This window comes from Molothrus aeneus, chromosome 18 (genome assembly GCF_037042795.1).
Source record: "Molothrus aeneus isolate 106 chromosome 18, BPBGC_Maene_1.0, whole genome shotgun sequence".
NCBI classification, from domain to species: Eukaryota; Metazoa; Chordata; class Aves; order Passeriformes; family Icteridae; genus Molothrus; species Molothrus aeneus.
In genome coordinates, this window is record NC_089663.1 from 1941330 (window position 1) to 1966283 (window position 24954).

The 24954-nt window shown below is 56.2% G+C and overlaps 1 protein-coding gene across 1 annotated transcript in view; it reads left to right on the plus strand.

Moving 5' to 3' along the window:
* The first annotated feature begins 207 nt into the window (after positions 1-207).
* Positions 208-24954, plus strand: part of NOS1 (nitric oxide synthase 1) — a 70388-nt gene continuing 45641 nt past the window's right edge. The window contains exons 1-2 of the mRNA XM_066562499.1: positions 208-320; positions 14176-15229. Of these exons, the coding sequence (XP_066418596.1) occupies positions 14526-15229 (704 nt within the window). The 5' untranslated portion in view covers positions 208-320; positions 14176-14525. The remainder of the gene's footprint in view (positions 321-14175; positions 15230-24954) is intronic.

Below are 24954 nucleotides of genomic sequence, written 5' to 3' on the forward strand. Positions count from 1 at the left end.
TGTGTGTGTGTGTGTGTGTGTGTGTGTGTGTGTGTGTGATCCCTGTGTGTGTGTTTGTGTGATCCCTGTGTGTTTGTGATCCGTGTGTGTGTGATCTGTGTGTGTGTGTGTGTGTGTGTGTGTGTGATCCGTGTGTGTGTGATCCGTGTGTGTGTGATCCGTGTGTGTGTGATCCGTGTGTTTGTGATCCGTGTGTGTGTGATCCGTGCCGAGGCCACGCGTTCCCGAGGATCTCAGGGAGAGCCGAGCATCCTGAGCCGCACACTCCCGGCGGATCCCCCAGCTGGGAGCTCCGGCTCCTCGGCAGCTCCCCAAGAGAGGTGGGTGAGGGACGAGGGCAGCAGCAGAGGGGAAGCAGAGGGAGCGGCGGGTTGGGAAGGAAATTTGGGCGTTAAGCGCTGGGTTTATATTCGGTTTCTATCCCTAACCTCTGGCAGCATATGGCCGGGAGCGAGCGGCGCTGAGCTGCTTCCAGAGGAGAGGGGGAACCGGGCAGCAGCGCTGCGAGGGGCGGGGAGGCGGCTCTTGCCTCTCCCGAGCAGTTTTTGGGGGATAACTTCCCAGGCAGCGCCGCCTGAATCGGCTCCCAGCTGTGGGAAAGGGGAAAGCAACTTCCATGGACGAGGCTGGCTGGGCAGGGCTGGGGATGGGGGGGTTCCTCCAGAGCCGGGGGCTGCTCTCTGGGGCGAGGCAGGATGACAGGGACACGTTCCCTGCGGAGAAATGCTGTCCCCAGACGCTTTTTGCCGGAGGGAGGAAGGCGCAGCCTCGGCTGTGGCACCAGGAGCTGTGTGGGGAAGGGGCTCAGGGGTGCGGCTGTGCTGGGGAGGGTCTCGCTCCACCTTCTCCATTCGCAGCCCACCCTCTGCCTCCTCAGCTGTTTATGAGCCTCCAAGCCTTTCCCTTGCCTTCCCGGCTGACTCACGGCTTCCAGCGGGTGGGAAAGGCGACCTGGGGCTCCTCCCTGGCGCAGGGGGAGCACAGGACACGGACAGGCCCCGGCTCCCTTCCCACAGGGACACTTTGCTCCTGGCTCCCGCGGATTTCCGGGCAGCAGCAAAGCTCCCGGGGATCCCAAAACGAGCTGGTCCCGCTCAGATTCCCGTGGGGAAGGAAGTGCCCCGGGAGGATGTGGCCCAAGGATGAGCAGAGCTCTGGGTTCCTGGGATCTGTTCAGAGCTCTGGGTTCCTGGGATGTGTTCAGGGCTCTGTTCCTGGGATGTGTTCAGAGCTCTGTTCCTGGGATGTGTTCAGAGCTCTGGGTTCCTGGGATCTGTTCAGAGCTCTGTTCTTGGGATCTGTTCCTGGGATCTGTTCAGAGCTCTGTTTAGGGCTCTGTTCCTGGGATCTGTTCCTGGGATCTGTTCAGGACTCTGTTCCTGGGATCTGTTCAGGGCTCTGTTCCTGGGATGTGTTCAGGGCTCTGTTCCTGGGATCTGTTCCTGGGATCTGTTCAGAGCTCTGGGTTCCTGGGATCTGTTCAGGGCTCTGTTCCTGGGATCTGTTCAGGGCTCTGTTCTTGGGATCTGTTCAGGGCTCTGTTCCTGGGATCTGTTCCTGGGATCTGTTCAGAGCTCTGGGATCCAGGGCTGGTTCCTGGGCTGGGATCCCACCGTGGGTGGAGGGTGGGAGGGCCGGACTTCCAAAGCTGTGTCCCAGAGTGGCGCAGGGAGCTCTGCTCCCCTGGATCAGGGCTGTGCTGCCTCTGATGGATCTGCCTGGCTGGCAGGAGGAGCAGGAGGTGCTGGTGGCCTTGTGTTGGGTGGCTTTGGCAGTGCAGAGTCCCCTCAAACAGGTGACATCACAGCCACCAGCCCTGCGTCTGCCTGCACCCCTATCCAAGGAAAACTGCTCCAGCCCACAGAGCCCTGCAGCTCTACGGCTCTAAGCTGTGAGCCCTGCAAGGAGAAGGGTTTGGACTTTTCCCAGCCCGGGCTGAGCTGCCCATCCCCAGCCCGTGCCTGGGTCACAAAGTCCTTTGTCACCGGTGTGTGCCCGCTGCTCGCTGGCCGGTGGATCGGAGCAGATGTCCTTGGGTAGCTTGCTCTTAGATGAGTCCTCCTGGCTCTAAAGAGGCAGAATCACGTTTCCCTTAGCCCCAGACAGTGTTACAGCCTGATCTCGGTGAGGAGGGGCGGAACGGGGGAGGCAGCCCCGATTCTGCTGCTGCGTTTGCCCGTCCTCTCCGCCTCTCCACCTCTGCACAGCTCGCGGTGTGCCGGGCAGGAGCGGGGCCGCTCCGCTCCCCTTCGCCGTGGGAAGTTCTGTAATTGAGCCGCCCGCTGTGCCCTGCGTTGTTTGCCTGCCTCTGCTGAGGCACCGGCGCTGCCGGGCACCCACGGGCTGGGCACCTTCCCCAGGCTCAGGACACCTCTGTGTGCTCCGGTGGGAGCTGCCTGCGGGGCTGGGAGCAGGCTGGGAGCAGGTGAACCTCAGAGCCCTGCCCGAGAGCCCGCTGGGTTTATATAATATTATATATCTATAATTGTGTGTTTGTTGTTGCCATGGGAATGAGCACAATCGCAAAGGCTGGAGACTGATGTCAAGCTCTGGGCCGCCTTGGGGGCAGATGGAAAGTCAGGAGGGGAAATGGGGTGAGGAGATATTTGCTCCCTGCCTCGTGTGCATTCCAGGGGCAGCTCCGGCAGCTGAGGCTCGGGGATGTCCCAGCCCCGCCTGGAGCCGGGCCGGGAGCGCCGGGAGCTCCCGAAGGGATGGAGGTGTCTGCCCTGGGCACCGAGCGGGCACGGGCTGCCGGGAGAAGAGCGGGATTTTCTGCAGCATAACCTGCCTGGGAACAGGAGTGTAGGGGCTGCAGCAGGGCTGGGCAGGGACTTGGGGACCGCTCAGCCGCTCCTTTGGCCCCCGGGGCAGACAGAGCCCCCCACTCGCCCGGGGCAGGCTGAGTCAGGCCCGCGGGGGGTGACGCGGAGCTTCCAGCAACAAGTGGGGGCCGGGGGGTGTCTCTGAGCTCTTTAATTGGTGGGGGAGTTGGGGGGGTGGGCGATGCTCCCCGGCAAGGGGAGGGAGGGGGAAGAAAAGCCACGCTGGAAATGAGGTTATATAAAAGATGTATGATTTGGAGAGCGGAGTGTCTCCTAATGAGGGCTGCACCGGCTCGCTCCACACCCATAAAAACCCTGGTTGGACGTCAAAGCGGATTCGTTTCGGTGATGCTGGGATAAAGGGGCGCAGCGAGGACTGGCTCCCCGCTGCCAGCCCAGCCCAGCCGAGCCCAGCGCCGCGCCGGGCTCCGTCCCTGCCGAGCCGCCGGGAGCGATGCGGGGCCGGTCGCGGGGCCGAGGCCGGGCACGGCTCCTCTCCGCCGCACGGTAGGTGCCCCCCAGCCCCGCACCGGGCTCCGCTTCTCCGCGAAACTTTGCAGGGGCTGCGGGACCGTGCGGTCCGTCGGAAGCGCCACCGCCTCCGGGCACGGTGACCGGGGAAGGGGAGGCGGCCGCGGGACCCCGGCCCTGGCAGTGCCCCCAGCCGGGCTCTGCGGAGCGGGGACACGCGTGGGACGTGCCCGGAGGAAGCGGCTCCGGGTGGCCCCGCCGAGACGCGGCTCGCACTCGCTCCCCAAGCCCAGGACACACTGCGGGTGTCCCCCCCCGCCCCTCCGCACCCCGCAAAGTTCCCCCAGCGCCTCCGAGCCCGGCTCGCCCCGGGGCCCGGCGGGGTGCGGGGTGTCCCTCCCGGCAGCCCGGAGCTGGGATGGGGCAGCGGGAGGGCACTCGCTGTGCCCGGCCGGGAGCGCAGGCGGGGCAGGTGAGCGAGTGCGGGGGTGGCAGGCGGGCAGCGAGCCCGGGACAGGCGGAACTCTGCCCGGGGGCGATCGGTGCGGAGAGGGCAGCGAGGGGAGCGGCCGTTCACCGAACTGGGGTTGGCGGCGGCGTTTTTGGGGAGGGCAGGGGGACAGTTCCCAGAATGTCACCCTGCCGGGGGATGCCGTTTCCCGGGAGAAGGCGGTTTCGGGAGGCGGGCGGCGCTGTCCCGGGGCAGCGGCGCTGTCCCGGGTGTCTGAGCCGATCCGCCCGCCTCGCCAGAGCTGTCCCGGGTGCTGAACTCGGTGGAGCGCGGGGACTCCTGAGCCTCCGCTCCCCGACGGGGATTGCGGGAGATGCCACCGAGCCCGAGCTGGGGTGGGGAGTGGCTCACGCCAGGTCCTGCCCTCGCTGTTCGCCCTGTCCCTGGGATGTCCCGGCTGTCCCCAGGGTGTCCTCACTGTCCCCGGGGCACTGCGGTGCAAGCAAGACCCCCACCCAGCCCGGGGTGGGGACAGACTCCCCAGTGCGGCTCCAGCCCTCGGGATGTCCTGCTGTGGCTGGTTCCCGTCCTTTAGGGAGAACGGGGGTTCAGCCCGGGTTGTTCCCCGTCCCTCTGCCCACCAAGGACCCCGCGGGTCCCTCTGGATGAGCCGGGAATGCAGCGGGAGCTGCTGCCGCAGGGACCGGAGGGAACGAGCCCTGTTTGCCCTGCTGCTGCCCCGGCTGGGCTCGCAGCCGAAAGATTTTGGTTCTGACTGGCAAAGCAGAGGGGAAACGATCTCTTTGTGCGGGCACATCTGGCACATCTGGTGCCGGGGTGTGCGGGTGTGCGCTGCCCGTCCAGCCGCGGTCCCTGCCCCGCTCGCTGAGCCCCCAAGCCCGGGTGCGGACATTTTCTCCCGACGCTTCCAAGTTATCCCTGTCGGGAGGGAATTCTGGCAGGCGACTTGACAATGATCCGCCGAGTCCCCGAGGAGCGGATCCGCCTCTCGCTGAGATGGAGGCGAAGCTTCTCCTTCCTTCCTTTTTCCCTTGCCGATCTCCCCCGTCCCCCTTTCCCTTCCCAGGGGCTGCCTGGCACGGGGGACGGGGGAGGTCGCAGGGGCAGCCGCAGCAGTGGGGGGCTTGGCTGCTTCAAACACCAGCTCCTCTCCCTCACCCACATTCCCAAGTGCCAGCGGCTCTGGCAGACGGGAATCTACAGGGATGATCACACAGAAGCAGCAGGGAGGCTTTGGGAGCAGGGGGGAAATCACTCTCCCAGGAATTTCTACCTGCACCATTTGTTAGTTATCATTTTCTGCTCAAGGTCTCAGTGGGGAAGCCTTATTTAAAGAATTTGGGTTTGCATCAGCAATTTCCTCCTCCCTCTCTTTTCTTCCCAGCTTGTATTTCCCAGAATATTTCCTTAAAGACGCCACAAACTCAGGCACAGACTCTGCAGTTTCAAATGTTTGCAAACAAACTCCGGGTGCGGAGTCTCTTCCCCCGCAGCCGTGGGCTGGGAGGGGGCATTTCCCTGCTCAGGTACCCGCTCTGGGAGAAGCATCACAGCCCCTCTGGAGCCCGGGAAAGGGACAATCCCTCGTGCCCTTTGGATTCTGTGTGTTCCCCCTGCCAGCGCCTCAACTGTGAGCGAGAGGCCATCTTAGGCAGAGGGGTTTGGGCTGAATCCTCCTTGGAATCCTCGCTTGGAATTAACGTTCTCTGGCTGCTCAGGGGAGGGATGGGTCCTCCCTCACCCTCAGGGGCCGTTTTGGCCCTGTCAGATTTTTTTCCCCCCTCCCTGCTCTGCTTGTGTATTTTGTCTTTTCCATTTCAGTGGTGTGTCTGTACAAAGGCTTAGGAAATCTGCCAGATTCCCTAAATCAGTGCCTGAAAACAACTATTTTTAGTAACTGATAAGTCACATGAGCTCAGCTCGCATAGATTAGCATTTACCTTTCCCGAGGAACGAGGATATTGTTTGATACTTGTTGATACCATCAATTTTCCCCTAAAGAAACCCAACCCCGCTAACGAGGGGCCGGGTTAGAGAGGCGGCTCCGAGCGAGCTCTGATGCCTTTGTTCTGCTCCCACTGCTCCCATCCTATCTGTGCGTTAAATCAAATCTATAGATGCAATCTGATCCCTCCAAAAATAAATGTATTGTGTCCCAAAGAGGCCTGGGAGCTGCTGTCTGGCTGAGGCTGGATAAATCATGCTCGTTCCAAATGAGCCCTGATGGGCTCTGTGTGTGATAAGGGACCCGGGGTTGTCACCATCCCAAATGAGCCCTGTGATAAGGGACCCTGGGTTGTCACCCTCTGTGCAGGATGTGGATTTGGGAAGCCCAGATGTCACCAGGGTGGTGGCTCTGCATGTGGAGCATGGAAATCTGGAGGTTCTGTGTGTGTGTGTCCCTAAAAAAGGGGGGGCACTGATGCCAAGGAAACGCTTTCCACGGCTTCTCCTCTCCGTGACAATCCCCAAATGCTTAACAGGATCCAGCAATGCCCTTCTAGGGGAGCTTGTCTTAATCCCATTTTCCAGAGTTTCATGCTTACGTTTCCAGACGTGCTGGAACGTGAGGTTCTCTCTCTCTTTCAGAGGCTGGGGAGCTCAGTGCCCTCCGAGCAGGGATTGGCCTTATCCCCACCAGGCAGTAAATGGAGCATCCCTGCCACATCTGGGACCAGGGCTCCGAGCTGGCCCTGGGGTCACAGCCTGCCCCAAATGCCAGCAGTGAGGAGCAGGTGCTTGGGGAGCCAAAATCCTCTCCTCTGGCACAGGGAAAAGCTGATTTGGGATGGGGAATGGAGCTGGTTTAGCTTCCATAGGGAAGGGGAGAACCCCTGGGATCAATGGGGTCCATTTCCATTCCTCTCCCACACACACTCCTGGGGTTTTTTGCCACATCCACATTCAGGGATGCTGGAGGGGTGAGGATGATGAGGCTGGTGCTGCTTCCAAGGAGCAGCCTCTCTCCCACTGGCAGCACCTTCAGCAAATCCAAGAGACAGAAAACTCCACATCATCTCCCCCACTGAGTCCTGCTGGAATTAGAGTCAGAGCCCTTGTAGGACAAGGAACAGGTCCCAGGAGGCCCCTGGAGAACTTTGCTGCTGTTGTTGGTACTATGGCAACAAGTGCTAATGCAAAGCATGGCCAGAAACTCGGGGGAACAAATTATCCTCAATTTTCCCCTGGCACGTCCCTGAGGATGCCAGGGCCAACAGGGCAGGAGCTGTGCCGTGGCTCCATGTGTTGGATTCATCCCTGGGGAAGGGAGGAATCTCAATCCTGCCCCTTCTCCTATTGGAGAGGGGTGGTGGCAGTGCTCAGGAGATCCCAGAGCTGTCTCAGGGACAGAATTCCTGGGATCTGCCTGGGGGCTGGGGGCCACGAGGAGCCCGATCTCCTCCCAGGGGTTTTAAACAGGGACAGGAGTCACTCCTTAGGAAAACAGTGCCAACAGGATTTATTGGGAAATTTAATGCCAGGCAAGAAGGATTTTGGGGTGTCAGCAGCACAGGAGGGGACGTGAGGGGCTGAACAGGAGCAGGAGTTTATTCCTGGATGGACTCAGAGCTCCATCCCTGACTTTATTGATGCTGGCTGGCAGCTCCTGAGCTATTACAGCTCCAGCCAACCTGCTGTGATTTTGAAATTTCCTTTTTCTTTTGTTTTTTTCCTAAATGGAGCCCCAATTCCCCTCTCATGCAGCGATTGGACTTCCAGACCATCCATCAAGTGGCATTTTCTCATTTATTTCCTCCCTACCTATTTTGTCTTCCAGGACAAAGTGGCGGTGTGTTAACACTGCCCCAATTTGTCACGCTGGAGTCACTGGTGTAATTCCAAGCCTCTCAGAAAATTGATGGTGGCGGAATTGAGGTTTTACAGATGGGCCAAGCCCTAATAAGAACATCAGTTTGAGATGGGGCGAGCGGCAGAATTGACGCTTTTATCTAAATTCTGTTGGAGCCACACACCGCAGGCGCCGGGGAAATATTGTAGGAAACAGCAAAAGAGGAAAGGCAGGCGTGGTGCAGAAATCTGCTCAGTCCTGAACTCCAAATTACAACAAAACCCTGGTTCTGGCAGCTACAGAAAAAGGGGGATTTTGTCAACACAGTTGTCTTGGCAACATTAAAATGCATTTCGTGCGTTCTGCTCGGGTTGTGCCGGGTGGGGTGAACGGAAGGGGGGTGAGGGGCTCCAATAAATTGCAGGAAAGTTTCGGGGTGGCTCTGCCTCCTCCAGCACTGTTGTCCCATGATCAGGAGTGTGCAGGACACGGGTGTGAGTGGGATGGGATAGGAGCAGATCGGAAAAAATGGAATATTTGTGTTGGAAGGGAGCTGCAATGATCATTTGAACTGCCCAGACATTCCTGTGGCTGCTGTGCCAGCAGGACCTGGCTCTCCTTGGCTGCTCCATTCCCTGGAGAGGGTATGGACACCAAACCAGGTGCCAGCAGCTGGATAAATGTGCAGGTCCTGGGGCTTTGGGGCAGATTGATGAGCAAACAGTTGTGGTTTGTTTTCCAGGAAACAACCCCTGATTAGAGGCAGATGAACCCTCTTGGGGTCTGGCCATGGATTTATTTCTACCAGAAGCAAGGATTTATCTGATTAACTGCCCTTCCTGCAGGAACAGGAATGTTTTGGGTGCAGCGAGCCACGGGGAGGTGAGGGGGTCTCCAGGGTGGAGCCTGTGGCATTCCATCCCTTTGGCAGTGGTGCAGTTCCATCCCTTTGCTGGTGCCAGCTCAGGTCAGCGGGCACCGACTGGCACCAGGGCATTGTACAGATGGCAAAGTGCCTCATTACAGTCACTCCTGGTGGAAATCAGCTTTATTGTGGGCAAAGGCAAGGTCCCAGCCCAGCTGGAGTAATGATTCCCAACCCAAGAATGGTTGGGAATTGAGCTGGGAATGGAAAGGGAGGAGCAGAGCCATCGTTTGGGTTTAGAGGGAAAAGGTCTCGCCCTTCCTGGGTGGATTTTGGGGAGGCTGAGGGTGGTTCCAGCTGGAGGTGATCCTGGAACAGAGGCTAGACAGAGCTAAAAGAATAAAGTAGGTATTTGTTAAAGGCCTTCAAAGGATACCCCTCGAGCAGTGCAAAAGTCTCACAGAGGCTACACCCAAGGTGGGCAATGGTCCTGAGTTTCTCAGACAGATTTAAGTTTGGTCTATTTGCATTCCAGAGGTTAATTGTCCAATTACACTTCAGGTAATGAAGTCACATTCCCTCGGTTTCCTCCACCCCATTCCCTTTTGTTTACACTTTTTGGGCCTGAGGCTGTGTTGGTGACCTGGGTTCTCAGGCCTGGAAGGATTGTTCTGTCTGCCCAAAATGTGAGGAGAGCCAGCTAACCCTCTGCATCAGTTCAGAGTTATACACTAATGCAGGATCTGAAACAGGTAAAAGCTAAAACTTGAGACATCAGAGGAACATTATCTGAGGATTAAAAGGCCGTGGACAAGGACACCCTGGGCAGGGATGGAGCATGGAACTGCTGGCACCAGCGAGCTGCCTGCCAGGGAATCACTTGAACATTCCCTTTTCAGAGGCACAGCCACGCAGGTTTACAGGAACTGTGCATATGCTGCATCCCAGCGCTCCTCATCCCATCCACCGATGCTCCGTGGGTCGTAAAAATTAAATGGGCATCAATCCATCAGCGCCAGGGCTCTTCCTCGAGCGCTATAAATCCCACGAAAGCTAATTAAAGAGGACAATGGTGCCCATTTAAAGCTGGCACAGGCATGCAGGAGCCATTATCACCGGGAGAACAGGGCTCCAAATGGATTTGTGAGGCCGAGGGCTGGCGTTGAGCACGGCCCAGCCCGGCACAGCCTGCGGCTCTGCCTGGCACAGTCAGGAGATTGTGTTAAAGCTCCCGAGATTGATTTCTCCTCCGCTTTGCCTTGGAAATCAAATCATCCTGTTGTATTGCACTAAATAGTTATTTCGTTGTTTGCACTGGGTGTTTGGTAATTTGCACTGTTCACATGATTTGTATCCCATCACCACATGGTCTTCCCCTTTTCCCCTTCCCTAAATGTCAGTGTGGTCTCCAGACAGGGACTCTTACATCATTCCATTAAGGTTTGTGCCTGGGTTTATTCTTGGAATGTTATCTGGCAGCGCAAGGAGCTTCCCGTGGGGTTGGTTGGTTGAGCCTTCCTCGCTGCTGGAGGGGAGCAGGCTCTGCTGCTTTCCCCTGAAAGAGGAAGATTCCCCCAAATATACCCCATATTCCACCCAAATATATCTCATATTCCACTCAAATAGACCCCATATTCCCCCCAAATATATCCCATATTTTCCCCAAATATACCCCATATTCCACCTAAATATGCCCCATATTCCCCTCAAATATACCCCATATTCCCCTCAAATATGCCCCATATTCCCCTCAAATATACCCCATATTCCCCTCAAATATACCCCATATTCCCCCCAAATATACCCCATATTCCACCCACATATATCCCATATTCCACCCAAATATACCCCATATTCCACCCAACTATATCCCATATTTTCCCCAAATATATCCCATATTCCACCCAAATATACCCCATATTCCCCCCAAATCTATCCCAAATACACCCCATACTCCCCCAAACCCATCAGGCAAAGGAGGGCTGTTCCCAGGGTTGGTGTTGGGGTCAGGGTTAAGGCTTGCCTGGGGTGCTGCCTTTCTTCAGGGCTTGTTGCTCTCCTGTAGTTTGAGTTGGGTTCATGCTTTGGGAAGGGCAGGGAAACTGAGGCAGGAGTGGGTTGCACCATCCATTGGGGGATATTCCAGCAGGGTTTATTCCAAATAAACCATGGGTGGCACCATCCATGGAGGACTATTCCAGCAGGGTTTATTCCTGACAGCGAGCTGAGCCAGGCTTTGCTGGTGGATTTTCCCTCTCCTGGCTGTTTTTTGGGGTGGGATAAGTATTCCTACCCTGCTGAAACCCCGTCCCGCTCTCACTGTTTTAAGGAGTTGGACCTGACACCTCCAGTAGCTTTTAAATGTCTGAGCTGGCTCTGGGGTGCATAAATCAGAGTCCTCATGGTGCTGGGAGGGAGAGCTGGGAATCTCTGGGCTCACAGAGCTCAGCACAGCTCAGCCACCCACAGGGCTGAGCACTTTGGGCTCCACACAAACCACGTCCCCTCTGAAATCAGACCTGGGACACCCCAAAGTGGGACAGGAGAGCCCTGACCCTCCTGGGGGAGTTTTCCAAGGCCTCCCTGAACTTCTCCCTCTCCCTCTTCTCTGCACTCTGAGTTTGTGCAAGGTTTTCCAGTTGGAAAATAATCAGACACAATGATCTTTAGGAATATTTTCCAATGTAAATGATGCCATGATTCTGTGAAAATCCTTATCCAGCTATTCCCTAAAGGAGCAGGAGGCTGAGGGGCTTGGGGCCTGTCTGTCCTTCCTCTCCTTGCCTGTTCCTATCCTTTCTGGCTCTTTTCTGACCTTCCTCACTCTGAGGAGCAGCAGAAAAAAAAAGGACAAATCTCTGGATGGGTGTTGAGGTACCACTTAAAATCGACTTTTTTCTTCTCATCCCTTTTGTGAGGAATGCTGAGGTGTCAATGGGTTTGGGGGCAGGCAACAATGAGCACCTAGAAACGCCCAGCGGTTCCACGGGATTGCTGAGCACACACAAGAAATTACAACCCTTTCCATGGAAATAGCTGGAAATTATCCTGCTGGGAGAAGAGAGAGGGATTAAACACCGGGGGCTCCTCAGCTCTTTTCAGCGAGCTCAGCAAGTCCCGCTCTGAGGTCGGGGGGTGCTGAAGGACATCCACGGTCCCCTCCAGCTGTGCAACATCTGCCCGTGTGAGCGGCTGGCAGCCCTGGCAGTGACAGGGACCCGTGCCAGGCGGTGCCCACGGTGGCTGTGCCCGCAGAGATGCGCACACAGAACTCGCCGGGGTGAGAGCCCCGAGGGCACGGCGGGGCTGGCCCCTCGCAGGAAGCTCTGCTCCGTGCTCCCGGGGCTCTGCGGCTGCTCCCGAGGCCACCTTTGTCCCCAGGAGGCTCATCGGGATGAGTTTGGTGTGACTCAGCCCTGCCCGCACAGTGACGGTCACCTTGTGGGGGAGAGGGGTCGGGAAATCAGAGCCTGGCAGGGAGAAGGAAGCGGATCCTGTGAATCCTAAAGAGTCTGGAAAAAAGGGGAAACTCGGCTGGGAAAGCGGGGTGGGGATGGGGAAGGGATGGAGAGGTGGGAGGGAGGAAAGGGGCAGGACCTGTCGGGTAGAAGCGAATTCCTGCTTTCCTCCGTCCTCCCCGAAACTGGAACCTTCCCTGCCCTGCTCTGCTGCCCGAGCCCCGGGAGGCGGCACAGCCCATCCCGGGGTCCTGATCCAGTGTAATTTGCAATTAGGGCATTAATTAGCCCTTGAGGATGTGACCCAGTGGTATTTAACCCTTTGCAAGCTGCTGCTGCTGCTCTGCAGGGCCGAGTCACAGCAGGGGAAGGGCCGCAGGGGTTAAACCCATGGGTTTGGGTTATGGATCTCGAATTGTTTTATTCCTAATTCGCTGCTAAAAAGCTCAGCCTGGGGTCAGCAGCGTTCCTCACATGAGGATTAGCGTGCCCAAGTGGCGCTGGTGTCCCTGCCCTGCCCCTCAGGTCCCTGTTTGTCCCATCTGGGGCTGGAGGTGCCAAAGCTGCCCTGAGCATGGGGAGAGAGAAGATTGTTCTCCTTGCCATGTCAGTGCCTCCAGCAGAACACGTGCCCTCTGTTCTCTGCCTAAAACTCCGACTTTAAAAAAGAAAAGAAGGCGCTGGCTCGATGCGAAGTGTCAGGGCACAGTCCTGGAGAGAAACGTTCTCCAGAGCATCTGAGAAAAACGCGAGGGGAGCGCGGGGAGGCTTCGGGAGCAGAAGTGACAGAAGCCAAGCGTGGCTTGTAAGAACAAGGGTCCCATCAGGAGCCAATGGGCTGTGACTCCCCGAGCCCTGCGAGGGCCGTTCCAGCCGTGCCCGGCTGCACGAGGCTGCCCCGAGGGCGGGATGAGCTCCGCGCTGCCCTCCAGGCGAGGTTCCCCCGAGGGCGGGATGAGCTCCGTGCTGCTCTCCAGGCGAGGTTCCCCCGAGGGTGGGATGAGCTCCGTGCTGCCCTCCCGGGGATGCTGTCCCGAGGGTGGGATGAGCTCCGCGCTGCCTTCCCGGGGATGTTTCACCGAGGGCGGGATGAGCTCCGCGCTGCCCTTCCGGGGATGCTGCCCCGAGGGCGGGATGAGCTCCGTGCTGCCCTCCCGGGGATGCTGCCCCGAGGGCGGGATGAGCTCCGTGCTGCCCTCCCGGGGATGCTGCCCCGAGGGCGGGATGAGCTCCGTGCTGCCCTCCCGGGGATGCTGCCCCGAGGGTGGGATGAGCTCCGCGCTGCCCTTCCGGGGATGCTGCCCCGAGGGTGGGATGAGCTCCGTGCTGCCCTCCAGGCGAGGTTCCCCCGAGGGTGGGATGAGCTCCGTGCTGCCCTCCTGGGGATGCTGTCCCGAGGGTGGGATGAGCTCCGCGCTGCCTTCCCGGGGATGTTTCACCGAGGGCGGGATGAGCTCCGCGCTGCCTTCCCGGGGATGTTTCACCGAGGGCGGGATGAGCTCCGCGCTGCCCTCCCGGGGATGCTGCCCCGAGGGCGGGATGAGCTCCGCGCTGCCCTCCCGGGGATGCTGCCCCGAGGGCGGGATGAGCTCCGTGCTGCTCTCCCGGGGATGTTTCCCCTCCTCTGGAGCGGTTGGTGCGGGAGCGGGGCTGGGCTCGGGGGAGGGCGAGTGTCGCCTCCTTCTCCCCGTGCCAGGCTGGGAATCTGGGGAGAGGAGGAGCTGAGCGCTGATCCCTGCAGCCAACCTTAAAAGCAGCGATTGCCTTTGCAAGTGTTTTCCTAAGTCGGGGGAAGGAAGGGGAGCTGAGCGGCCTCTTCTGTTCCCTGGCTGCTGCTCCTGGAGCCACCTCCGGAACAGGTTTCCTCCCGGGCAGGGCTGCCCGTTCCCTGTCGGCTTCTCACCCAGCAGGTTGCGGGATGCTCTGGAGAACACCCGGCGAGGGGATCCCGAGCCCGGCCTAGCCCCCTGGGTGTACCAGCCTTGCAGGGTGGGCAGAGCGGGCAGCGCCCGAGCCGGGCTGCCCAGCACGGCCCTGCCCTGCCCAGCGGCCCCTGCCAGGGCTGCCCGCTCCCCCCGCGCCCCCGCCGAACAGATGGTGCCGATTTTCGCAGGGGGAGGTGGAGGAAACAAAGCCCGGAGCGCTGCGAGGCTGCAGCCTGGCTCCCAAACGCAGCCCGGGGGGGTGACATCTGTGGGGACGGGGTGCCCGTGGCGTGCTCAGCTCAGCAGGCACTTGCGCCTGCCCTGCCTCACTTATCTCCCTCCTTTGTTGGTTTTTCCCCTCCTTTGCAGATAAAGAAGCCCGCGCACCGTCGGCGGGGATGCCGGTGAAGCCAGCGGGCCGCCTCCCCCTCTGTGCCAGCGGCTGACTGGAAGCTGGAATGTTTCCCATCCCGGACGATGCCCAGCCCTGCTCCTAGCCTGCCTTCCCAGGGGTGACTTTCCCGCTTTTCTGCTGTTCGGAGAGCAGTGCCACCGAGCATGCCGCAGGAAGCCCCTCGGCAGCCCAAGCCCAGGGGAGTTTTCCAGTGAGTCCAGCTCCTCAAAAGGCAGAGCTGTCCCTTCCCACCCTCGGACAGCGAATTCCCCTGCGTCCAGCGGGTGCTGAGGTCCTGCAGAGCGAGCTGGAGGAGGGGGCTGCCATGGAAGAGAATGTGTTCAGCGTGCAGCAGATCCAGCCCAACGTCATCTCGGTGAGGCTCTTCAAGCGCAAGGTGGGCGGCCTCGGCTTCCTGGTGAAGGAGCGCGTCAGCAAACCGCCCGTCATCATCTCGGACCTGATCCGGGGCGGGGCTGCCGAGCAGAGTGGCCTCATCCAGGCTGGGGACATCATTCTGGCCGTCAATGGCAGGCCCCTGGTGGACATGAGCTATGAGACGGCGCTGGAGATCCTGAGAAGCATCGCCTCCGAGACCTACGTGGTCCTCATCCTGCGTGGCCCTGAGGGCTTCACCACTCACCTGGAGACCACTTTTACAGGCGACGGGACGCCCAAAACCGTCCGTGTCACCAGACCCCTGTGCCCGGCTCCCAAGGCGGTTGACTTGTCCAACCCAAGCAAAGAGCAGCCAGCAGCCATGGGATCGCTGTGGAGCAGGGAAACAGGCAAGGAGGTGGAGACCCACGTCCACGTTAACGGGCTCGTTCCTGGCAGCAAAGGGCCGGAAGGCAGCAGGAGCAAGGACGGGGCTTGTGCTCACTCCTGCCTCAACGGCAGCATGGAGGACGAGCTGCTCAAAGAGATTGAGCCCGTCCTGGACCTGCTGAAGAGCAGCAGCAGTAAGGACAGCGATGGAGATGCGCCCTCCAAGGTAGAGACACGGGATATAGAAGTCCAGGTGGACTGGTAGGTCCCTAAATACATTTTTTACCTTTGGTGGAACGCGCTGGTTTTGGCTCACCGAGGCGTCGGTGAGCGCCTCTCCACAGCTGGCTGCTGCCTGGCACAGCGGGGTGGAGATGGAGGGGAAGGGATGGGGAAAAAGGGGGAAGTGGAAGATGAAAAATTGGGAGAAGATTGTGGAAGGAAGATCTAAGCATGAGAAATTGGGGAGATTGGGAATAATGTCTCATGGAAAGCTGAGCTGTGTGATGTGGTGGATCAGGATCACGGGCTGGGCTGGGATAAATCTCTGTTCCATTTCTCAATTCCATTTGTGTTAAGTTGAAGCAAAATTCTGTGCCTCAGTTTCCCCACCTGTCAAATAATGTCCAGGGTATTCCTCTCCTTGTGGTCCTGCTTTAGAGCTCTCCAGTTGAAATCTGCTCTAACTTTAATGGGAGAGGAAGGTCGGACCAGCAGGGCACGGTGCTTCCCAGGAGAAATGAGCTTCCAAACCTTTTGGGAGAGGGAAGGAGAGCCCCAGTCCAGCTCCATCTGAAGCCAAGACGGGCGAGGGCAGTGGGACCAGCCTGGTGGGGATGGGGGAGATGTTCCCTATCGAGAGCTCGGGATGGCCAATCCCTGTGGAAATGCCGGGATGGATCTGCCCCTGCTCCTCCTAGAGCCAGATCGCTGTTTCAGGACTCGTGTGCATGGGTGGGGACATGAACAACGCTTGTCCCACGTCCCGTTGAGGAGGGGGAAGTGGCACAGCTCCCGATTTTCCTCAGCGTTTCCCTGAGCACCGCTCCGGAGCCGGGGCAGCTCCCCGGGGCCCTTCCTGCTTTCCAGAGCTGTTGTTTGCAGCCAGGTTTTTCAGTCCCAACTCCCTCTCCTCCTGACCGTTCATTAACACTGTTAGGTTGCCTTTTCCTGCTGCTTTTCCCCAAGTCCCCAAACACGTTTTAGCAGTGTCAAGTGCTGCAGCAGGGTTGTGGCTGCCCTCGCTTATTGACTGGCTGGAAAAGCCCTGAGGGTTTGCGGGAGCTGCAGATCTGTGCCTCGGCCACGGAAAGACCTGAAATGCCAAGTTCTCTGTAATTTCAGGTTCTCTTGCTGTAGACACTTCTTAGGAAAAGGAAAACGTTGTGTTCATTTTTCTTTATCAGAAACAAGAGGGGAGAGCCACAGCGGGGTCCCCCCATGGGCTCCCAGCCAAGGCTGAGCTCCCGCTCGTTCCCATCCCAATCCCACCCACACCCTCTGTGTTTTCCACCTTCCTTGTTTTATTTTCAGTTGTTTTCATGTCGTTCCTGCTCTCCCAATTTATTCCTGCTTCCCGTGGAGGACACGGTACTCAAAGCTTGTTAGGGTGCTCACACTGAGTCAGAGGGAAAAAATATCTGCTGGGCTCAGTGCTGGTGTCTGTGTGTCCTTTCTGCCACCCCCTCCCCAGCACAGCTACTCTCCAGGTTCACTTTTTGAACAAGAATTGTTCAACAATTGTTCAATCGAATTGTTGGGATTTGGAAAATTCAGAAATCTGCCGTGCAATGGGAAGTGAGTTAACCCCTGAGCTCAGGATGCTCTCCAAAAACCTGTCTGGGCTGTGCATGCTTTAATCCCATCCTGGGAGAGCCTGGTTTAAGGATTGAGACATTGAAAAGGTCAGGACTGGGTACAAAATGTGCAGGGAGGCTTCAAAATCCTCTCTGGTTTAGCTCAGGGAACACAATCCCAAACATTGGGGTTGAACAGGGGCAGCCTCACCCTTCAAACCATGTCCTCCCATCCCAGCAGCTGCAGGATCTCCAAGGAAATTCTGCTCCAGCCGTGGGGAGGGATGAAAAACGTGATTCTACTCTGAGGAGTCTCATTTATTCAGAGATTAAACAGAAATGCTTTGATTTCACTTTGATTTCACTTAAACTGAAGGATCTTGAAGCAGCAAAGCAGGAACTTCACCAAAATCTCATTTTTTTGTTTTCAATATCCTAATAATAATAATAATAATAATAATAATAATAATAATAATAATAATAATAATAATAATAATAATAATAATAATAATAATAATGTCTTTGTTATCCCTATACCTTGGGGATGAAAATCCACTTTTCAGTCAAATTCTCCTGCTTGATGAAAAGCTGCAGTCTGGCTCTTGTGGTATGAGGGAGAAGACCCAGGCTGGAGCAGGGATGTGGGAAAGATTGACTGCAGGGAGAAGCTGTCAGGAGCTGCTGTGCAGGGCAAAGGGCATTTCTGTGGGATTGGGCTGGGGATGATTCATCTCCTCATCTCAGCTCACACAGAGCCAGGGCAGCCTCAAGGTCTCCTGCACTCCAAGTTTTCTTGGATGGCAGGAGAAGTGCAGAAAGGCCAGGGAACAATGGGGAGTGGATAGCTGGGGAGAGTGTTGGTCAGTGCCAAGGAAATGCCAAAAAAGCCCCAGTGAGCCTCATCAGATGGATGCAGCTCAGCCCTGACTCCTCCAGGCAGGAACAGTGCAGGAACTGAGCTCTGCCTACACCCAGGAGGGAGCAAAACCTCGCTCAAGGTTGAGCTGGACACCTCCAGCCTGGCCTGTTTGGCTGTTGGGGCAGCTGGAGATGGTGGGATTGGGATGGATCCTGGTCTGTCTCCTCTCTGCCTGTTGATCCAGCTGGAGATGGTGGGATTGGGATGGATCCTGGTCTGTCTCCTCTCTGCCTGGTGCTGACCACCCCAGCCCAGGGCGCTTTGTTGGATCCAATCTGGCTCAGGGAGCTGGGACAGCATTCCCAGGGCAGGAGGGGATGGCACAAGGCTGAGCTTGTCCACAGAGAGCCAAAAACTTCTTGCTCAAGATGGGCTTTGGTTAAACCAATTCAAACTACACCCAGCTGCTCGCTCCGGTGTTACTTCCAAGGAAAACTGGAAGGGACCCTACAAGAGAGATGGAGAGGGACTTCTTATAGGAGCATGGAGGGACAGGATAAGGGGAATGGATTCAAAATGGGCAGGGTTAGGTGGGATATTGGGAAGGAATTGTTCCCTGGAGGGTTCTGAAGCCCTGGCACAGGTGCCCAGAGCAGCTGGGGCTGCCCCTGGATCCCTGGCAGTGCTCAAGGCCAGGCTGGACATTGGGGCTGGGAGCACCTGGGACAGTGGGAGGTGTCCCTGCCATGGCAGGGGTGGGACTGGATGTTTTTTAAGATCCCTTCCAATCCATTCTGTGATTGATTGATTGATTGATTGATCCTAAATTTGCTTTGGGGACACAATCAGTTCCTCTCCATCCCCTGCCCCCAGGGTCTGCATTCCCCAGGGGAATTCTCCTTGCTGGCTTCTCCTCCCACCCTGTGCCCTCAGGGTGTGTCCATGGAGTGACCACAGCTCCTCAGCTCAGGCCATCTGCAATCAGGAAAGGGAGCACAGATGTGGGGCTCAAGGTATGATGAGAGCTGGCATTTCTGCCACGAGGCTCACCGTGGGCTAGGAAGCAAAAATAGAGTTTGATTCACTCCCTGCCAGTGAACCCAGGTCTGTTTTTCCCTCAGAGCTCTGGGGAGATTGTCAGGTCCCATCTTCCCTCCTCCTTCCCCCCCTCCCCACTGAGTTGCCAGGGTTTATTTTCCTTCCCAGGTCTCTTCCATGACATGAGCAGCATGATGGAAACATGGCAGTTTCAGTCCAAGCAGCAGCCCCGAGAGGGAGAAGTTTGCTCAGAGCAGGAATTCAGTTCAGAAAAGGTTTCAAGGTTTCAGGCTCCAGCTTGCCTTGGAACAAACCCCATAATTTTGCAGTTCCCAAAGAGAAAATTCTCTTCCACCTTCCTCAGGACCACCAAAATCTCTTTGTGTTGCTCAAAACATTTCATTTGCATTTCTGATCTGTCTTCATTCTTCTGCACTTGGACGCAAAACTTTAAAACCTCAGAAAGGAGAAGGTTCCCTGGAATTTCCACGTTTGTGCCATTCTGGAAATGGATGCAGGGAGCTCTGGCAGGGAATAGCCTTCCCCTGCTCCCCTGGCTGAGGCTTCTTCCTCATCACTCTACTCCATCACTGATCCAGAGAGGCTTTTTGTGCCTGGAGATCACATATTCCCACCAAATATACCCCATACTCCACCCAAATAGACCCCATATTCTCCCCAATATATCCCATATTCCCCTCAAATATATCCCATATTCCCCTCAAATATATCCCATATTCCACCCAATATATCCCATATTCCTCCAAATATGTCCCCATATTCAACCCAAATATATCCCATATTCCCCTCAAATATATCCCATATTCCACCCAATATATCCCATATTCCTCCAAATATGTCCCCATATTCAACCCAAATATATCCCATATTCCCCTCAAATATATCCCATATTCAACCCAAATATATCCCATATTCCCCTCAAATATATCCCATATTCCACCCAATATATCCCATATTCCTCTCAAATATATCCCAGATTCCTCCCAGATATACCCCATATTCCCTCCAAACATATTCCATATTCCCCCCAAATATACCCCATATTCTCCCCTAATATATCCCATATTCCCTCCAAATATATCCCATATTCCCCCCAGATATATCCAGCATTCCTCTCGAATATATCCCATATTCTCCCAAATGTATCTCATATTCTCCCCAGGTATGCCCTATGTTCTGCCCAAATATATTCCATATTCCCCCCAAATACATCCCAAATTCCCCTCAAACAGACCCCATATTCCACCCCAATGCACCCCATACTCCCCCAAACCCATCAGCCCAGTTCCCAACCCACCTCTCACAGCTCAGCCTCTGTGCTGCTCCTTCATCCCCTGGGTCCCCTGCCCTTGTCCCCGTGTGTGACCCCAGCAGCCAAACCCCTGGGCCAGGTGTGACCCACAGGAGCCCCAGGTGTGACCCACAGGAGACCCAGGTGTGACCCCCCAGAACATCCAGGTGTGGTTCCCAGGAGCTCCAGGTGTGACCCCACAGGAGCCCCAGGTGTGATCCCACAGAACATCCAGGTGTGACCCCCAGGAGCCCCAGGTGTGATCCCCCAGGAGATCCAGGTGTGATCCCCCAGGAGATCCAGGTGTGATCCCCCAGGAGATCCAGGTGTGATCCTCCAGGAGCCCCAGGTGTGATCCCCCAGGAGCCCCAGGTGTGATCCCCCAGGAGATCCAGGTGTGATCCCCCAGGAGATCCAGGTGTGACCCCCCAAGAGCCCCAAGTGTGATCCCCCAGGAGATCCAGGTGTGACCCCACAGGAGATCCAGGTGTGGTTCCCAGCACCCCTGAGCTCTTTCATTCCCCTGGCCAGGTTGGGATCCTCCAGGAGCTCACAGGGAGGGACAGGAGCTGTTGCAGCTCGGTGCTGGCTGAATTTTGAGCTGTGCTGTTGGGACTTTGGGACTGCCTGGATCTGTTCCCAGGTCTTTCCGTGTCAGTGCCTCCTCAAAGGCATTTGCCAGACTCCTATTTCACAGGCTCCCTGAGGCTGCAGCTTGCTCAGCTCATTAGTCCCTGATCCCAGTGCTGGGCACATTCCTGACGTTCTGAGGCTGCAGGATCTTCTCCAGATCATTCCACAGGTTCTTCCTGAGGCTTTTCCTCCTCCTTCTGTGCTGTCCCAGATCCCCTCTCCCACTTGTTCCTTGCTTGGATCACCCTGCAGTTCCCACCGTCCCTGCTGCCTCTCCAGGGAGTGCATCCCAGATTTTGGAGTTATTCCTTTTTCCAAATTCCCACCTCCTTCCTGAGCTCTGCTCCATCCTCTGCACCCTGGAAATCCCTTCTCCTGCCCCATCCCTCCCCCTCTGCTCTTGTCCAGACCTTGCTGAACCCTCCAGCCTGCAGCCAGCACCTTTTCCAGGGAAGGGAGCATTTTAATTTTAATTTAAATTAAATTAATTAAATTAGGGAATTTTAATTTCTGCCCCTCTGGAATGTGGTTTTCCATGGGACAAGAGAAAGGTGAGGCAGGAGCTGCTTATCCCACCAGAAGGAGGAGCACTGCAAGTGCAGCCATGCCTGGGGAACAATCAGGGAATGAGGTAAGAGGAAGGAATTTCTCTCCTGAGCTTCCCACACAGCCCCAGGCTCAGGTTTGCCAGGAGAAGGAGAAGCTGGTCCCTGGTCACAGCACAGAGTGATGCTATCAGTGTCACCAGAGCTGTCACCAGAGTGTGGGCACTGCCACCCTCATCATCCATCCCGCCTGGGGTGGCAGCAGCCAGGGCTGGCTCTGCTCCCTTCCTGGGAATCAGAGAGATCCTTCTGCCAAGGAAATTCAAAGGAGACGAGTGACAAACTGACAAACTTCCCTTTCCATCTTTTTTTTTTTCTCCCCTTTAATTTCTTTTTGGAAAAGCTTTGGAGAAATTTCTGAAAGGGCTGTCTCAGCAACTTCCCTTCTGCTTCATCACTCGGAGCACTGCAACATCATCAAATTAGTCAAAAGAAAACAGTGGTGCCTCTCATTTCTCCAAGCAGCCAGATGCTCTTTCCAAGGGGAGGCAGCATCCCAGGCTCTGCCTGGCACCAGTGGGGGAGGGCAGGATTCCTCTTTCCTTTTTAAAGTATCAGATTTGGCTTTCAGATCACAAAAACCCCTCAAACAGGGTTTTGGGTCTCTCTGGATCCAAGAGATCTGGCCAAGAGTGTGTGATGGATCTGGGAGTGGTCAGAGAGGGATCCTGGATCCTGGATCTGGCTTTTGGGGGAGTTCATCCAACCAATGGCCTCCACCTTCAGCATTGCTTCCAAGATATCAAAATGGGGATTAAAAACATCTCATGGAATGGTTTGGATCGGAAAAGACCTCAAAGCTCCAGTCCCAGGACACCTTCCACTATCCCAGGCTGCTCCAAGCCCCAATGTCCAACCTGGCCTGAGCTTCTCTAAAAAGAGGAGCCAGCTCCTCTCTCCCTGTGGCTCTCCCAGGGCAGATCCCTGGGGATGCCCAGCCTGGCTCCCTCGAGGGAGCTGTGCCCCCCCAGTGCCCACCAGAAAGGCTTTTGGGGCTCTCCTGTTGATAAAATCCTTTTGGGAACATTGCCCAGGGGCTGAGCTGTGGCTGTCCCCTCAGCCTGCTGGAGCTGTGAGTGACATCCTCAGGTCACCCTGTGCCTCTGGGGGCTGCAGCAGCCACGGCAAGAGAGGAAAACAACTCATCCCAAAAATCCTGTTCCCGTCCCAGCTCGCAAACAAGGCCCTTACAAGCGAGGGCCAGGAAATATTTGTAAAATGAAGCAATTGATGGTTTTTATTTTTATTCCCCCATCTGTGCTCGGGCTGGGCTGAGGCTCTGGCTGCTCTCAATGGGCTTTTCTCTCCCTGCCTCTCTCCAAAAGGACAGAGCCGGATCCTTGTGGGCAGCCCCATCCGGGGGAGGCTCAGGGCAGCCCTGGCCAGGCGCAGCACCAGGGACACCCCCAGGTCACTCTGGTGGCTTTGTCACAGCCACCCTTGGCTGTGCTTTCCCAGCAGGGTCAGCCCCTCGGTGCTGTGCTCATGCAGCCACAAATCCATGGGGAAGAGCAGCAGGAATTCTGCTCCTGCCACACCTGCAGGCACACAAGGGATGTGGAGCACCCAGGTTGTCAGGATCTTTAGCTGCTCACAGTGACCCCAAGTTTGAAAGTCTCTTTTCCCAGCCCAGTGCTTGAAGAAGGAGTCATGGCTCTTCATTTCTTGGGCTCAAGGTTGTTCATTGTTTCTCATCTATAAAAAATTTTCTCCTGCCCTGCCGAGGTCCATCCAGCAGGACAGTTCCAGGCACTCTGCCTGCCCCAGGGCAGGGTTATGTCTTTGTACTAAAAACTACAATGTGTACAATGTTTACAATTCCTTTCCAATACCTATCACCTGTGTTAGACACTGAGCTTCTACTCTAAACCAATCCAAAAGTGCCACCATCACAGCAGAAGATGGAGGCCAAGAAGGAGAAAGGCTGGACACACCCAGTTCCCTCCATCTTGCCCCCTGAACCCCCATAACAAAAACCCTAAAATCTACTTTTCCACCCCGTGATAACTTCACTATTATTCTACCTAAACTGTTGTGGCTTGCTGATCTTCATCTAAGGTTGGTGATTTGCTCCATGGGTCATAATCAAACCCACAGGTGTTTTGGGCTCTGTGCCAGGGCTTCTGAGCCCTCTGGCAGGGGTCCTGGCCATCCTGGACAGCCAGAGGATGTTCTGGGTTCTGACACCAGGTAATTCCCACCTGGATGTCCCTGTCCCTCAGCACGGGGCACCTCGCTGTCAGGTGGTGCTTGAGGCCAAGGAATGGGAGCAATCCCTGCTCCAGCAGGACCTGGAAATCCCAAACCACCCAAATTAATGCCCAGTTTCATTTGACATCTGGGATTTCTCCAGCTGCCAACGTTCATGGCTTTGCTCCTGTGCACACAACGAGATCCCAACGAGATTCCCAGGCCTCCAGGAATCCTCTCCAAGCTTCCCTCGTGCTGGCACTGGCCCTGCAGACCCTTCTCAGGTCCCAGCACCATTCTGGAGGTGCCTGTAGGGTCTCTGGCTGATCTCAAACTTCTCCTGGAGAGGCCCCGTGGTTTTCCAGCAGGTTCCTTCTGCCAAGTCCCAAGCTCCAGGAGAGCCAAGAGATCTCTTCCTTATGGATTCAGTGCTTCTGTCTGGATTTTGGGCCCATTGTGAGGAGCAGCTGGGGCCTGTCAGCTGCTGGAGGTGACTTCAGGAGCTTTGTGGCCCTGTGCTGACCTGGCTCTGTGTCCCTGTTGGACAATGCCCTTTCCTGACCCAGAGATGGGGCAACTGAGAGGTGTTTGAAAAGCTTTTATTCTATTTTCAGTCTCATTTGAAGAGATAATTGTGAGACAATGTCTCTCATTGTGAGACAATACAGATGTTATAATTCATGCCATTACAAGTCATTCAAGTCAACTATTTTTTAATTATTATACACTATAAGCATTTCTTGGCCTATCAGCTTTTTGCCACACCATGCTGTAAACGCTTTAAAGCCAATCATCTAAAATTACCCCTCATAAGTCTTAATTCAATGCATGTTTCACAGTTCTATTTCTCTAAATTATCTAGTCTTATTTGCAAGGCCACCTTTTGAAACTTGTTTTTAGTTCCATTTCTCTCCCAACAATGCCTGTCCCATTCCGTGGCATTTCCAAGTCAGCAATTTCTTATTTCCAGGTTTGCATACAGATGCACACACTGTGTGGGCCTTCTGTCAGGTTTGGAGAATTCTCCAATCCATTTCCCCCAGTCCCCTGGCACGCTGGGATCAGGGCAGGAGGGCAGGGATGTGGGAATGAATGAGAGCTCTCCAGGAGATTCAACAGCTGGGCTGGCTCCGAGGGGACAGCCAGGCTGGCTGGGCTCTCATCCTGCCAATTCCCTGCTGCCTGCCTGCTGGGGATTACTGGGATGGAGGCAGGAAACCCCGAGCTTGCCCTCTGGGTTGGGCACAGAGGGATGTGTGGCTGCTGGCTGTCCCTGTCCCCAGGATCTCTGTGCATCCCTGTGCATGCTGGAATCTGTGTGGATCACCATCCCCTGCAGCAGGGATTGGGATCTTGTCACAAACATCTTTTCATGAAAAATCCTTTCCTTGGGATTTTTCCTCCTGAGAAGCTGAGAGGCCTCAGGAACAAAATGTAACCAATGGTTATCTGCTGCTGTGGAATGCAACAGGTGCATCTGGGATTGGGCTCATGTTGGTTGTTTGTAATTAATGGCCAATCACAGCTGGCTCAGACTCTCTGTCCAAGCCACA